This window comes from Bidens hawaiensis, unplaced genomic scaffold (assembly GCF_021521415.1).
Source record: "Bidens hawaiensis isolate Kalapana, Puna unplaced genomic scaffold, B.hawaiensis_p1.1 tig00028623_1, whole genome shotgun sequence".
NCBI lineage: Eukaryota > Viridiplantae > Streptophyta > Magnoliopsida > Asterales > Asteraceae > Bidens > Bidens hawaiensis.
In genome coordinates this window covers 272472-288507 of record NW_027494691.1, presented here as the reverse complement: position 1 = coordinate 288507, position 16036 = coordinate 272472, and the positions used below count along the sequence as shown (strand labels likewise).

The 16036-nt window shown below is 39.7% G+C and overlaps 2 protein-coding genes across 2 annotated transcripts; one reads left to right on the top strand and one right to left on the bottom strand.

Annotated features, from left to right (window-relative positions):
• The first annotated feature begins 1702 nt into the window (after positions 1 to 1702).
• LOC143577466 (uncharacterized) lies at positions 1703 to 2866 on the top strand. The gene is made up of 2 exons (XM_077061293.1): positions 1703 to 1773; positions 2209 to 2866. The coding sequence occupies exons 1-2, from the start codon at positions 1703 to 1705 to the stop codon at positions 2864 to 2866; spliced, it is 729 nt and encodes a 242-aa protein (XP_076917408.1).
• A 9000-nt stretch (positions 2867 to 11866) lies between these two features.
• On the bottom strand, positions 11867 to 14536 carry LOC143577478 (14-3-3 protein 9-like). The gene is made up of 7 exons (XM_077061304.1): positions 14395 to 14536; positions 13096 to 13402; positions 12927 to 13014; positions 12732 to 12841; positions 12495 to 12643; positions 12367 to 12413; positions 11867 to 12028 (listed from the first exon to the last, which is right to left on the bottom strand). Exons 1-7 carry the CDS (start codon positions 14465 to 14467, stop codon positions 12026 to 12028), a joined length of 777 nt encoding a protein of 258 aa, XP_076917419.1. The 5' UTR covers positions 14468 to 14536; the 3' UTR covers positions 11867 to 12025.
• Between the last annotated feature and the right edge of the window lie 1500 nt (positions 14537 to 16036).

Below are 16036 nucleotides of genomic sequence, written 5' to 3'. Positions count from 1 at the left end.
GGAGAAAGGCGAGCCAAGAGGGGAAAGGATGGAGAATTCCCCAAAAATCTTGTACCGATGAACGTTCATTTATCGTTCTCAGGGCTCACAAACGAAGATGCAAGAGAAATGCCTTTGAACATATCAGCTAGCATCGCGGGACATCGAGTCGCCCGAGTCCACGTGGATGGAGGAAGTGGGGTGGAGGTAATGTACGAGCACTGTTTTGCCAAGCTCCAAAAGGAGGTGCGGGAGCATCTGGAAGAAGATGTGTGTCATTTGGTTGGTTTCTCGGGAGAGATTGTCAAGCCTTTGGGCTCAATAACCCTGCCTTTCAGTTTTAAGGAGGGTCAGAAGGTTCGGACCGTGCAACTTCGATTTTCAGTAGTAAGGGCCCTTTCGAAGTATAATGTTATACTAGGGCACCCTAGCATGCGAGCCCTTAGGGCTATTGCGTCCACGACGCATGGATGAATTAAATTCCTGACCCCCCTAAGGAATAGCAACCATAAGGCGTCCGTGGAAGTTGTGGCCAATGTGGAGCCGGAGGTTAAAGTGAAGAAGAAGCAGAGGGGGACGGAGGAATGGGTTCTGAACGGGGAGTTCCCGGACCAAACAGTTAAGATAGGGACCTCCCTAACAGACAAGGGAAGAGCTGGGTTGAAGGAGTTGCTGTTAAGGAACGTGGACGTATTTGCCTGGAAGCATGAAGACATGACTGGGATTCCCCGGGACCAAGTTTAGCACAGCCTCAAGGAGTTCCATTGGATGGAACCCGTCAAGCAAAAGAAGAGGAGGAGCCTCGGCCCAGAAAAAAGCCAGGCTGTACTGAAGGAAACCCGAAAGTTGTGGCAAGCCAGAATAGTCAAAAAGGTAAAGTATCCCCAGTGGATATCTAACCCCGTTATGATAGTCAAATCCGACAATAGCTGGAGAATGTATATTGACTTTAAAGACCTGAACAAGGCTTGCCCGAAAGATGCATACCCACTCCCTGAAGTCGAAAAGAAGATAGAGTCATTGGCTGAATACCCCCTGAGGTGTTTTCTGGATGCCTACAAGGGGTACCATCAAGTGCATATGGATCCTAGGGATGAGGCGAAAATAGCTTTTTATACGGATGAGGGGACCTTCTGTTACACAAAGATGCCATTCGGTCTAAAAAACGTGGGGGCCACATATCAGCGTTTTATGGACCAGCTCTTTGAGGAACAGAGGGGCAGAAATGTAGAAATCTATGTGGATGATTTGGTCGTAAAAAGCAAGCATGAAGAGGGGATGTTAAGGGATATAAGAGAAACGTTTCAAACCCTGAGAGGGGCTAACATGAAGTTGAATCCGGGTAGTGCTCTTTTGGGGTAAAGGAGGGGAAGTTTTTGGGAGTGTTGGTCACGAATGGAGGAATTCGAGCTAACCCCGAAAAGGTTGAAGCATTGATACAAATGAGGTCCCCTAGGAGCCTCAAAGAACTGCAGAAGCTTAATGGGAGGCTAGTGGCTTTAAATAGGTTCCTTTCGAAAATAGCAGAAAGGACACTACCCTTTACGGCCGTTTTAAGAAGAAGAACGAAGAAAAGTAAATTTTGCTGGGACAAGGAGGCAGAGGAAGCCTTTCAAGAGCTAAAGAAACATTTGTGCAACCTCCCTACGATGGCAACGCCCCGATCCGGAGAAACGCTTATACTATACCTCTCCCAGACGCCGAGGACCCTCACTCAGTACTAATGGTTGAAAGAGTAGAAGCACAGGTCCCTATTTACTTCATCAGTCGAACGTTGAAGGGTCCAGAGGAGAGGTATTTACCCATAGAAAAACTGGTATTGGCCTTGATCTATACAGCAAGAAAGCTACGAACGTACTTTCAAGCACACGTTGTACGAGTGCTCACGAATCAGCCCCTGCAACAAGTATTATCAAAGCTGGAGGTTTCGGGCCGACTGACAAAATGGGTAGTAGAGTTGGGGGATTATATACTCGAGTACCGCCCCCGGACGGTGATCAAGGGGCAAGTCGTGGCTGATTTTTTTGGCCGAAGTCGAAGAAGGAGGAGGTGATGAAAAGGGAGAACCTGAGGAAGGGGGAGTGAGGAGAAAGGGGGGAAAGGTAATGAACCTTGGTGGAAATTGTATACCGATGGAGCCTCAAATGAAGAAGGAAGCGGAGCGGGGCTAATTTTGGTAAGCCCCGAGGGAATAGAGCTTACTTATGCAATATGTTTAAGTTTTCAAAGCACAAACAATGAGGCAGAGTACGAGGCACTTTTGGCTGGCCTTAGAATAGCCAGAGGATTAAGAGTAAGGAGGGTACAAGCTCATGTAGACTCCCTACTGGTAGCCAACCAGGTAGGAGGAACATACGATGCCAAAGACCCGAAAATGAAGGAATACTTGAAGGTAACCCATGAATTAATGAAAGATTTTGAAGAAGCAGAAGTAATACACATTCCCCGGGGATCGAACAAAAAGGCAGATGCTTTGAGCAAGCTGGCCGTAGTCGCTTTTAACCATTTAGAAAAGGAAGTCAAGGTAGAAACTCTCCAACAACCGTTGGTGACGGAGTCCACAATAGCCAATGTGGAAACTCAAGGGGAAAATTGGATGACTCCCCTCATCAGATACCTCCAGGAAGGGACAGTCCCGGAGGATAAAGAAGAAGAGAGAAAGCTGAGGGTAAGAGCTTTACAATATGAAATAATTGAGGGGAGTTTGTACAGGAAATCCTATATGGGACCCTCCCTAAAATGCATTAGTGAGGAGGAAGCAGAATACGTGGTCAAAGAAATACATGAGGAAATTTGTGGAATGCATATGGGGGCTAAGATAGTCGTGGCACGAGCTATTAGGGCTGGGTACTACTGGCCAGCGATGTTACTCAGCGCCGTTAAATAAATCCAAAAGTGCGACAATTGTCAGATACACGCCCCGGTGGGACGAAAGCCGAAGTCAATGATGATACCGGTAAGCTCCGCTTGGCCCTTCCAAAAGTGGGGCCTTTTCCGGAAGGAACGGGGAGAGAGAAGGTTTCATGGGAAGAAGAACTACCTCACGTTCTATGGGCACATAGAACAATGCCTAAGACAAGCAACGGGGAAACGCCTTTCAGTCTAACATATGGGACGGAGGCTATGATACCCGCGGAGATTGGGGTACCGACCCGGCGAACCCTACAGCAAGAGAAGGTAGGAGGGGAGGATCTGCGGTTGAATTTGAACCTAGCAGAGGAGAGAAGGGAAGAGGCAGCTAGAAGGGAAGTGGAGTATAAGATAAAGATAGAAAGATACTACAACGCAAGGGTGAGGGAGGTCAAGTTTAAAATAGGGGATCTGGTGCTAATGGAAAATTAGGCGAGTAGACAAGAAGACCAAGGGAAATTGGGCCCTAAATGGGAAGGGCCCTACCAAGTTATATGGGCTGGAGATAAAGGAGCCTACAAATTGGCCGACTTGGGGGGAAAGGAGGTTCCCAGGACATGGAATTCCATGCAACTCCGAAAGTACTACGCCTAAGGGCATCAGCAGAAAGGTTTAAGGATCAAAAAATAAGTAGCCTCCCCGAGAAGATAACAAGAAAGTCTAAACTGTATTTTTTGTAACCACCATGTAAACACGATCCTAATGCAAGAAAGCATTTTGTCAAAGCTGTTGTATAAAAACAATGAGTCCGTCTCATTATGAGGACAACAAGTATAAAACACGAGCCCGTCTCGTTAATATCCATAATATGTTCCCCAAAGAGGGAAAGCCTCGCCGATAGGCTAAATGGTTAACCAACAAACATAAAGGCTGAATACGCTAAGACATACGCTAATCATTGTCATACATGATTTAAACACTAGTTCAAACACTAAAGCATATAAAATTCAAATTCGCCCACGCAGGGGCAGACAAACAAAGCCATTGTTCAAAAACACACAAACCAACGTTAAGCGTATAAAGCAAACCACGAATTACGGTAACGGAGACGGGGGATCAACAACGGAAGCTAGGGCTCGAAGGTCCGCAACAGAGATCCCAGGGTCCGAGGCAACCTGTACAATGATGGGAGGAACATGGGAAGTTAAGGCCACAAATGCCTCTTGAGCTTTTGCTTCTGCAGTAGGGGAGAAAGAGGGAGCATCTTGAATAGGGATTCCATGGGAAGAGTGCTCATAACTCGCCTGGAGTCCATGTTGAAAACCAGAGGCAAACACAGCCCGATTTAAATTATCCCGAACCTCCAACGTTTCCCAAAGCTCGATCGTACACCTGCCGGAAACCCGTAGAAACCAACCACTTCCGATCCTCTTCATGCTTTAAGACAACCTCCTACAACCGAGAACACTCGCCCCTCAGCCACTCAATCTCCTTGGACAAGCCCTCGACCTTCTGCTCCCCTTGATGGTTGGCAGCCCCAAGTTGTTCCAAAGCCAATTTATAATCAGCACGTTCACGTTCAAGCAGATTCTCCAATTCATGAATCCTTACAAGAGCAGGGCTCTCCTCAAGCTTCAACAAAGACACAGAATATAAATAAGAAAAATAGAGAAAATAAGAAGAATGATAAAGGGAGGTACAAACCTAAGAAATTTTAGCCTGAGCTTCAAAGAGGGAAGATCGAACAACATCAAGATGAGCAACTTTCTCTTGGGCAAGCTGAAGGTCAGCAGTAAGGTCAGCGCCCCGTTTCTCTGAAGACCCCAATGCAGATTTTAAACCAGGAACCTCCAAACTCAACTCCTCAACAATATTAATTCTTTTGCGCATCTCCCCTACCCGTCGAGTGTAGCCATCAACAGACTTCTTCAAACCAGCAATTTCCTCCCGACAATTTTCATGAGCAACCTTGACGTCCACAAACCCTTAGCGAAGGGAAGAACCCAGCACCAATGTACGATACAAGTATGTACCAAACTCTCCAACCAAGACATCGGGTGCCATGGTTTGCACATGAGCATAGTCCACGGGGGGAACAACGCATGTCAAAAACTCATGTGCAAGTTGGGGAGTATTAACAGAGGATTCCACAGTCAAAAACCATTTTGGTACAAAAAGGTTAGGGGAAGGAAGGTTACCAGAGGCAGGGTTCGAAGAACCCTCGGGAGTGAGGGGAGCTTTACCTTTGGGGTCAACCTCAGCAGCATTAGGATTTTCACCATCAACAGTAGGAGTAACAACGGGGTCGGGAACCGCATCAAACACTTTGAAGGAAAAGTCATCGTCAACATCAACGATTTCAGGGGCAGAAGAAGAACCCTGTCCAGTGGAACCCAGATAAGAGTGTTTGGAGTTACGAAAGCGACTCTTCAGGGACGAGTCAAAAATTTCAGAAACAAGGTTCTTGCGTTTCAAAGAATCCGAAGCAGCCACAGATTGGAAGCCAGGAGCTTCGGAGTCAGAAGAGGCATCGCCGGTACGAGTAGCCGGGGTAGGAACACATGCAGACACCGGCAAGGTAACAAACTTAGCACCTTTCACATGGCGTTTCTGAAGAATCTATATCAAATCCATCTCTGCAAAACAACAACAACAGAAAAATCAAGAATGGAGCAAAGTATTTAATACAATTGGCAGAAGTCAGGGGTCACCAACCTCGGTCCCCGTCAAACATAGCAGGACGTGTCAACGGGTCCGGCCAAATGTTGCTCAGTCCAGTCATGTATAACAGGGGCTCAGGGTAGGTGGCAGCTTCAGTTGGGGTTTTAATCAACTATGTATAAAGTGAGTCATGAATGGTAGGAAAACCGGGAGCGGGATCATCAATGTGGGAACCAACATGACGACGACGAGTAAGGCTGGGGGCAAAAGAAGAAGACACAAAGAAAAAATCGTTTTTCCATTCCCGAGGGTAAAACCCTAAAGGAATGTAGGAGGTGCAAGTGGGATGCTTACCGCTTGCCCGTCGTTCGAAAGTAAACCAGTCGCCGTCGGCTTTCAAGCGATAAAACCGACGGAACAAAGTAACGGAAGGATCCCCACCGAAGGCCCGCCAAGCAACCTCAAAGTGAGTAACACGAAGAAACCCTAAGGGGTGGACTTGGGAAAAACATAATCGGTGGTGTTTCAGCAAAGCTAACTAAAATTCAGTTAAAGGGTAACGGATGTTGGCAAACTCATGGTTTTTAGCATATAGAGCAATAAACCCAGGACGACTGCAGGTTGTGTCATCCGGTCCAGGAAGGGTTGGGGATAGAGACAAGGGGATTTGATAAGTCGAACACAGGGTAGCCATTCTGATATAGGACATGGCTGAAGTAATGGTCGATCGACCGTCACGACTCATAATGTAACAAAGGAAGGAGAAGAACAAACCTAAATGAAGAAGGAAATCGCCGGATCTTTTGGAAGAAAAGAGAAGATGAGAGAAGATCAATAATGGTGAAAAGACAAGGGGGGTGGTTAATTATTACCTGGGGAAGATAAACCGTCAAAATTCAAAAGAAAGAAAAGATGGGCCGGATCAAGCAATGGGCCCAAGGGAAGTAAAAGCCTAACCAAGCGGGCCAAAGGAAGAATAAGAGTCCACGGATGAATAACAAGAATGCAAGACAAGAATACAAGCTTAACTAGGAACGAGAGCACACGATGAGTCTATTATCCTCGTCATGAATAACGAGAACCATAGACTGGGGGGACTTGAAGAGCCTACCCATGAGACGGTCTCATGGGCAAGCACCAAGCCCAATAACCTAAGCAAGGCCCAATTCAGGAAAGCCCAAGGGCACAAATAGTTCTAGAAGGCGGAGTGGAGGGAAAATAGATTGCGAGGGAAACTCGTGCAACATGACTAATCCGGTGGGTGGCCCGAGGAACGTGTGACCCGGGATATGGGACAGCGACTAAGAGGTAAAGATCGCCAAAGAAGACAATGCCCGAAGGAAAGAAGATCGGACTAAGAGACCAAGCCAGAAGTCATGAATCTTAGGATTTTTTGTACATCTAACTTGTCCTATAAATAAGAAGAAGGATTGTTTGTATAGGCATTCACAAAAAATAAGAAAGATCATCAATAATATACACTCTTACTTTCACTTTCAAATACTTGATCCCATTCTCGCGATAAGTTAGGAACCTTCCCTGGTTTAGCCGGAATAGGATCCAACATTTACTTATTAGGATTATATTGAAACATCATATAATATTAATAATTATAATAAATATTAGAGGATAATGAATATAAGGCTGTTATACATCCAAATTATATGTGATGGATAACATTCTCATCCCACCCTCTATCCCTAAACAAAAAATTACATTAAAACTCACTATATTTTCTCTCTGTATTTCAATTAAATAATACTTTTTATACCTTTTCTCTTTTCTTCACTCACAACCACTCTCAAAATATATTAAAAAATTATAGGGGATAAACAGTAACCTGTCAAATATACAGAAAAATCACTACTTTTTCTAAAACATAAAAACTCTTCACTCACAACACCCTGAATCATTCTCTAAATTATAAAAACACCCCTCACATTACATGAGGGGTTGGATGAGAATGATCTAACAGCCTCATATCCACTTTTCTCTAAATATTATATAAAATAATATATATATATAATTATTAAATTATAGAATTTTAAGAAGTGTAGTTGAATATTCTATATATTAAGTCTGTTTAAGATCGGTTTTGAGTAATTAATATCCCAATGGTTAATTTCCAGTTGCATAAGCTCGTAAAATAAGCATACTTCATACCTGTGGTATCCATGCAAATCGAATAGATAATGTATAAGTGGTACCCCATGAATATGGGACATAGCTTATAATCATGTATTAGACTGGAATTGTTTAACCCGTCTCATATGATTCATTGACGTCTTACATTTATTATAAACACTAGCGCTTTTTCTATGTTAAAAAAAATACCTTTATAGTAATATATTGGATTTTTTTTAATATTTTTCTTTTTGGAATAAGAGGATTTAAATGAATTAATTTTATTTAATGTTTTAAACCTGCTTTTACCTACTTTATTTATTTTAGCATTTATCGTGTTTGAGATTCTGGTGCTTATCATCATTAATGGCTAGCTTAAATGTAACTAGTTTGTGTTATATATTAGCGTCCACGTTAGGCAACATTGACTCATAAGAGGATAACGTTTGAAACACAGGATTGTATTGCTACATATGTAAGTGTTCCAGTTATAAGTATCACTAGTAGGCTTCGTTATCTTTGGGAAATTGTGATGAATTAACATAATGTTCTCTTCTTACGTCAGCAATTATTAGACTAGACGTAGTGGTGAGAAATAAGGCGTTAAAATGGTGAGGTGGATTCCAAATTCTAGCCATGCACCATTACACAATATAAAAATTTTGGAGTTGAGGTCTTTGTCGCCAAGCCTATAGCGGCGCTAAGACTATGGTGGAAATTGATATGTTGGCTATTCGGAGATATTTTAAGGATAATTCACTAGTTCATTAAAAATAAATAAATTTTGTCTATATTTAATAAACATTCGGATATTTTCATGCATGCACTCTTATAATTCGCTTTCTAACTATTTTATATTTTATAAAAAAATGATCAGTTACAAAAAGATTTATATTCTTGGAAGGTGGAAGAGACAATGATAATCGTTGTAGTCCAAGTGGGATAAAACTTTTAGTCGAGCATGGCAAAAAATCACAACCGGAACCGCTTTAATGACGACCACCACTAGAACAGGATTATGTGAAGGCTCATAGCCGGTTCGTGAAAGATTATTTTATTTAAAGACATGAAAAATTATTTTCTTAAGGACACACATTTTAATCTTCGAGCACACTTTATAATTGGTGACGACAATTACAAGAGCAACAATGAGAATTAAGAAGATTATTACGATTATATAATCGTACTATTTTGTAAATTAGTTTTTTATATGAAAATTAAATAAAACAATTCGTTGGTTAAATAAAAATGGTTAGTTACAAAAAACCTATTATAAAACTATTCGCTGGTTAATAAGTTGGGATTCAAAATCAAACTTATTTCAGGTATCGTTTTTTTATCCGATGTGTTTGTAACTTTAATTTTATTAAAATATTCTACTATTTTATTGTATAGTTTTATTATTTAAATTATTATGTTTTTTGAATAATAAGATATTAAGTAAATAAAAAAGCCTCTAAGTAATAAATATAATTAGTTAAAACCACTATACTTGATAGCTTTGAAGAATTTATTTTTGCCTACATGATGCTTATGTGGCACTTTAACTAAATAATTAGTTAAAACCACTACATATAGTCTCATTAAATTGTAGCAATAAAATATTACTATCTGCGGATTAGAATAACGAAGGGCCGGTATCAAGTATTATCGAGTAATCAATCATTTATCAAAAGGATATGCATCCTAGTGATATTAACGTGTGTAGTCGTGTGTATGAAAGATGTTTTCTTTCGTGCGGTTGAGACGTGTGTAGAAAAGTAGTAGGATTATTTTGACAATTGTATGTATTTAGTGATTCTGTTTGAGTATTGTATAATATACGCCTAGGGATAGCAAAATAACCCGAACCCGCCGGGTATACCCGAAACCCGAAGTATTCGGGACAGGTATACCTGAAGCCCGACGAGTATTGGGCTGGGTATGGGATTAATTTTAAAAATTTTTCACGGGTACGGGCTGTGTATATGATTTGGTGATACCCGGCCCGATTACCCGAAAAGACATACCCGTTTACCATAACTATATACCCGAAATAAAAACCCGAAATTTTTATTATTAATTTCATTTTTTCTTCACATTTTGTATTTAAGATATGCATTAAAAAGTATTATTTACGTTTTATATTTTATTAAGTTTATAAATAAAGTTTATACAAAAGTTATAGTATTACTATTTATTTATAATAACGTTTATATAGATATAATGTGTCATATTTTAGTTTATAACTGTTCATATATAAATAAAAATATGCACGATAACTATAATAGTAAAAAGATCTACTTAAAAATTCTAACGAAATTTTTTTTTAACAATCTAATGTGTGTATATACCCAATACCCGATTGGTAATTACCCGACACATACCCGACGGGTAATGGGTCGGGTATGGGACTGAATTTTATAACCGGGTACGGATATGGGATTAGCAATACCCGGCCCGAACCCAGCCCGTTGCCATCCCTATTAATACGCCTATATATATATTTAGTCAGAGCAATAAAATAAGGCTCTGCTTATCCACACACCTTTAACTTATCCACACACTTTTTCACGTGAGGTTCTATACGATCGTATAACCCCTATACAATCATATGTATTGTGTGTGAGTTTTGAGAAGCTGTACGAATATCACATCCCTAAAAAAAACATGATGTCATTGTATATAAAATAATTGGTTATACTTGATGGATTTAAATCATCTCATCTCCCTAATAATGCCACGTTGCCACCAACCACACAAAGCAATCTCCACCACCAACCTCCATGATAATCAACTAGCCATAGTAAGCCAAAAGCATACACGCGGAATCCCCAAATTATCACAAACTGTAAAGATTCATAGAGAAAGGAAAATGTAAAAGGAGAACGTATTTGGTATGTATTTTGTATGTCTAAAACATAACTATGACATAGTTCAAAAGGTACGAAAGATCATTATAGTATAGAATAAAGCAAGAAACACAAATGTAAAATATCCTCTATTACACATTTCCCAATTCACCTCACAAACAAGCACACATCAAATTGAACGTAATATCCTTTCAAATACCTAAATAATAATCACAAACTGAATGCTCATATTAATTATCTAGCATTTGATTAATAAAACGTTTTGGTTTTACACATGTAGAGCAATAATCAAAATGTTAATTAAAACTTAATAGAAACCAACTAAACCAAAACAAAATTAAAAAAAAAAAACAAAAAAAAAACAAATGAATTAGCATAAAATCAGTTATCCTTTTTGTGTACCCTTAGTCAACTGAAATTAACCAAACATATCCATTCATGTTTTCATATATATCCAGTTTTATACCTCCATCTAGAGGTGCATAAAAAAACCGGTTCCAGACCCGACCCTACCCGCGGGTATAGACCGGGCTTTGGGTTTCCTCCGAAGCTGTACCCGGAACCGGAATTGACCCGGACCCAGTGGAACTGGTTCTGCCAATACCCGGTCAAAACCCTACCCTATCCTACCCGAAACCCGAAAAAACCTGATGGAACCGGTCAAAACCCAGTCAAATACCTGACTATACCCGGAAGTGGTTCCTACCCGGACCCGGTTTTGACTTTTACCAGTTCCAGTTCCAGTTCTTGAGAATACCCGGTTTGTGCACCTCGACCTCTATCTCATGTTTTATATCTTCGTTTAATGTATCTATCCCTCCAATTCAATTCCACGTATTTATACCTTCATCTCAAAGTATATACCTCCATTTTTCATGCATATATAGTCCCATTTCATGTGTTTCTAAGCAAAAACTATAGAACTGATTGGTTTTGGTTATTAACTGAACTAAACAAAAACAACAAACTGAATTAACATAACTGATTTTGGTTATCGGTATCAGTGGCTAAATTTGCAAAACCAAAACTTCAGTCAAATGGAGTAACCAAACCGATATACGTTACATATGATTTGATCTAATATGTATCCGAACTCGAGTGGCATAATTTGCGAAAAGTCACATATCTTGAGAAAGTGAAACCCGTAAAAGTATCCTGGATCCGAAACTCCTATTCAATCCTTAGTCCCACTCGTATCGCAATATAACAAGTCAATTGAAAACTTCCAAAATTTGGAGCTACATCCTTAAGATCATATATGCCTAGAGGCAAAACTCAACTATCAATAACTTAACTTCCATAAATCAAAGATAACTGACCGAATTTCATTAAGAAACATTAAAGAGGCAAACTGAAGAAATAAGAACCATTCACAAGAAAAGAAAAGAACATCCTAACTGATAAATGTCTTAAATGAATAGTGACCCGAAACCATCTACCGATTACCCAAACAAACATAACCTTAAATTACTCTCGAATCACTGCTTTAGAATTCAATCTTACACAACATACTTAGTCCTTTCTCCACTCAAGGATGCAACGATGTCGTCATACAATTTTTACTGCACATAACATATCCAACAGAAAATTATCACATATATATTGTAGAAAAGCAGATAATATTTTAAACATTTATAACCTCCCAAATCATTTACCTTAAATAAAAGTTTAACTATTTTAACGATAATAAAATTCTATAATCATTTTTTTCATTAATCATTTATTTAATCCGAAAAACTACACAAAAATGTATCAAAATGTCAACCCAAGTACCCAAGCCTACTTGACTGTTGACTTTAACCCATTTTGACCCGTTATCCAACATCTCTATGATCAATTTTGATAATGAAAATGACAAATGGCGTTACTGAACAGAGCATTATGATTATGAATTGCTAACCTCTGCATCTTCAGCCCCAGATTTGGTGATCTCCATTTTTTGGTCTTCTGCAAATTCAAAGCACGATAATGATTAAAAACCGTAGAAAACCACTTTATTATTAAATTCAAACATTACTACAAAAATACCTCCATCCTCTGGAATGTCAGAAGTCCACAAAGTGAGGTTGTCCCTCAGAAGCTGCATAATTAAAGTGCTATCTTTGTATGATTCTTCACTTAGGGAATCAAGCTCCGAGATAGCTTCATCAAACGCTTGTTTAGCCAGGTGGCAAGCCCTAAAACAGAAAGTAAAAAACGCACTCTAAGTTATGTTTTGTATCAAGATTATATAAACGACTGAAAGAAAGAGTTTTAAAAAAATACCTTTCAGGAGAGTTCATGATCTCATAATAAAACACTGAGAAGTTCAAAGCCAAACCCAACCTGATCGGGTGAGTTGGTGACAGATCAGCTTCTGCAGTTGTGGAGGCCAACTGCATAAATCATTTTTAACTGATTAGCATAACATAAATCACCTTCCTAATTAAAATGCATAAAATTCCAAAGCAAGAAATATACTTGATAAGCCTTCAGTGATTGATCAGCTGCTTCTTTCTTATCATCACCAGTCTTGAACTCTGCAAGATACCTATAATAATCACCCTTCCTGCAGACAATTAAAACACGCCAAAAAATTATTAAAAGTTAGAACTAAGTGTAACATTTATATAAATGTAAACACACTCACATTTTGTAGTAGAAAACAGTGGATTCACCAGCAGATGAAGATGGGATCAGATGCTCATCAATCACAACCATGATATCATTACAAATGTCCGTTAATTCTGTTTCAACCTTCTGCCTATACTCCTTAATCCGCTTAACATTCACATCATTGCCTCTTGATTCCTCTTTCTGCTCAATTGAAGACAATATTCTCCATGACGCCCTACGTGATCCCACCACGTTCTTGTACCCAACTGAGAGTAAGTTCCTCTCTTCAACAGTCAGTTCAACATCCAACTTTGCTACCTTCTTCATTGCATCCACCATTTCTGCACAGAAATGAATAACCAATCCAACAAAAGTAAATGCAAGATCAAAGTATGATTGTTTGATACAATTAAATTTAAAATAAGTCCACAGTTAATGATCCAAACAGCTAGGATCGTAAACAAATCAAAACGCACGTACAAATGCATGTTCGTGTCCATTCATTTAACTTTAAATGAACACGAACATTTAATCGAACAAATATTTGTGTTCATGCTCATTCATTCAAAAAATGGAAATATTCATGTTTAGTTAGTTAAAATTTTTAAAAAATGAACACACTTAAATGAGCAAAAACAAACATAAACAAACACACTTAAATGAGCAAAAACAAACAAATACAAAACATTAAGTACATAAACGAACATAAATGTACGAACGAAGCATGTGCTCATGTTCGTTCATTTGATTAAACAAACAAACTTTTTGTTCATGCTCATTCGTTTATTAAACACACGAACTTTGTGGCTGTTCACGAGTCCAGCCCGAGTCAAGCCAGGGTGGGTTCGCGCTCGAGCTTGAAGTTAAACGAGCCTAAGATCAAGCCAACGAGCCAAGCCATGACCCGAGGTGAGCTCGTGTCGGTTACAAAAATGAGCCAGCTCGGCTAAGGTTGTTTCAAATCAAGTTTTTTTTAGCTAGTTTTATTCGAGTTTTTATCGAGCGCTGCAAGCCACAAGCTTTTTAAACGGTAGTGAACCTTGTGTTCGTTTACAGGCCTACAAACAATTAACCAGATCTCAATATTCAGAAATTCTGTTACAAGCTTCTAATCCTCAATTCCTAATACTCAACCTCATATGCACAACATTCCAAACAACTTACTAATTCATCTTATAACCTAATAATTAAAATCTCAAATCAACAGCTTATTCAAACAGAATACATACGTTCACATCTTACACATACTTAAATCTCAACTACAACAGCAGTATAAATCAAATATCAACATCTATACTAACGGATCTAATAGAAGAACACGAAAGATGCTAACCGTCGTAACGCTCGGCTTGCTCGGCAAGCTTAGCGACGTAGATGAAGTTATCACGTTCAGATGAAGAAGCCATGGCCGCCGATCTGTGTGAGGTCACTACTCTCTCTCTCTCTCTCTCTCTCTAAGCTGTCAAACTCAAAATGAGTGGTGACTGGAGAGAGACTTGTGGACCTTTTATGTGTTCCGTCAAACTTTTTAAGTTTGGCCACTAATCTATCGATATGGCCACCACAATACATTTTTTTAACTTTTTCTCTTCTTTCGGATTTTGGTTTTATCGGTTAAAACCAAAACCGAAACGAATCGAATTCGTATAGTTGAAAATCGAATACAGAAAATGACCAACTAAATGTGTGTATATATAAACAAACAAGGTTGTAACTTGTAAGTTGTAACCTAACATGTCCAAACGATTAGAGAGTGAACTGGAACACTTTTAAAGGGATAAACTACGGCATTACAATTTATGGCAAGACCGGTTCTCCCACAGGTCACAGCACGTTGTCAGGTGTTGAACACCACGTTGTTTCTTGTTTTCCACAAAACCCAAATCGTAATGAGACATATTGATATAGACTTTTAAAAATGTTTTTAACTGGGTATTAACCCGCCACTTTTGGACGATGTAGCAACGCGAATTCGGTAGGTATCGGTTATGTACGTAATGATAATAACAATAAAGTATAAACCCAAAAAAGTAAACTAAACAAAATAAATTACTTAAAAGCTTAAAAGGTTAAATAGTCAACTAAACAAAATAAATTACTTAAAAGCTTAAAAGGAGATCTTAAAAGGATTTTGTGACACCAAGCTTTGATATTTATCTATAGTTATAATTAATATAAAAAAATATTTGTTTTAAATAATCCTAACTATTGCCTATTGGTAAATAACAGTCTCAACTTAACACTTGGCTGGTTACGGTCCCAACTAAAGATGTATTTGTTTTTAACGGTCCACGACTATCGACGCCTTAACTCCGCTAGTATGATGCTGAGGTGGCATGCCATGTTGTCAAAAACATTATGTGGCATAGGAGTGGACCCCAATCCCCACCCTTCCTCTCCATATTCCTTTTTCTTCCCCTTACCCCCCCCCCCCACCACCGCCACCATCCACTTCCCACCACCGTCACTAACCTGCAACCACCACCACTTTTTTCCTCTTTTATGTCGCCACGCACCACCACCAACTCATCACCGCCTCCCAGCAGAAGCATTCGAATCTGAAGCCGTATGAATAACAAACTCTCTCTTAATACTCGAACCCCTCGTAATAAGCTGTTGAGGAGTTCCAACAAACAGATGGCGTCTAGCAATGGGACGCACACCCGTCGCACGCGGGACTGGAGAATCAAACTCAAACTTATCCACATACACAAACTGCCCCAGCTGTAAGCGATTAGTGATAATAAGATCCGTGTCTTTGTCGGAGAGAGAGATGTAGGTGGAGTTAACGGAGTCGGAGAGAGAAACGTAGAAGCCGTGGTTGGGCCAGAGGTCGTCGGAGCCTGCAAATACGATGCCAATGACCTGGAGGAGAGGGGAGCGATGGTCGTGGGTGTTGGTGTTCGAGGAGTTTTAAGAGGATTCCGTGTGTAAGAGACGCCATTGAAATGGGATTTTGAGGTTTTGTGTTGCAG

Bases quoted from the DNA above. Each gene is read 5' to 3' on its own strand.
- LOC143577478 (XM_077061304.1), bottom strand. From the start codon at position 14,467: ATGGCTTCTTCATCTGAACGTGATAACTTCATCTACGTCGCTAAGCTT. The intron at 13,015-13,095 runs GTGAGTGTGTTT...AATTGTCTGCAG, and splicing joins ACTGTTTTCTACTACAAAAT to GAAGGGTGATTATTATAGGT. The intron at 12,414-12,494 runs GTATTTTTGTAG...TTGAATTTGCAG, and splicing joins TGACATTCCAGAGGATGGAG to AAGACCAAAAAATGGAGATC.
- LOC143577466 (XM_077061293.1), top strand. From the start codon at position 1,703: ATGGTTGAAAGAGTAGAAGCACAGGTCCCTATTTACTTCATCAGTCGA. The intron at 1,774-2,208 runs GTATTTACCCAT...AAGTTTTCAAAG, and splicing joins TTGAAGGGTCCAGAGGAGAG to CACAAACAATGAGGCAGAGT.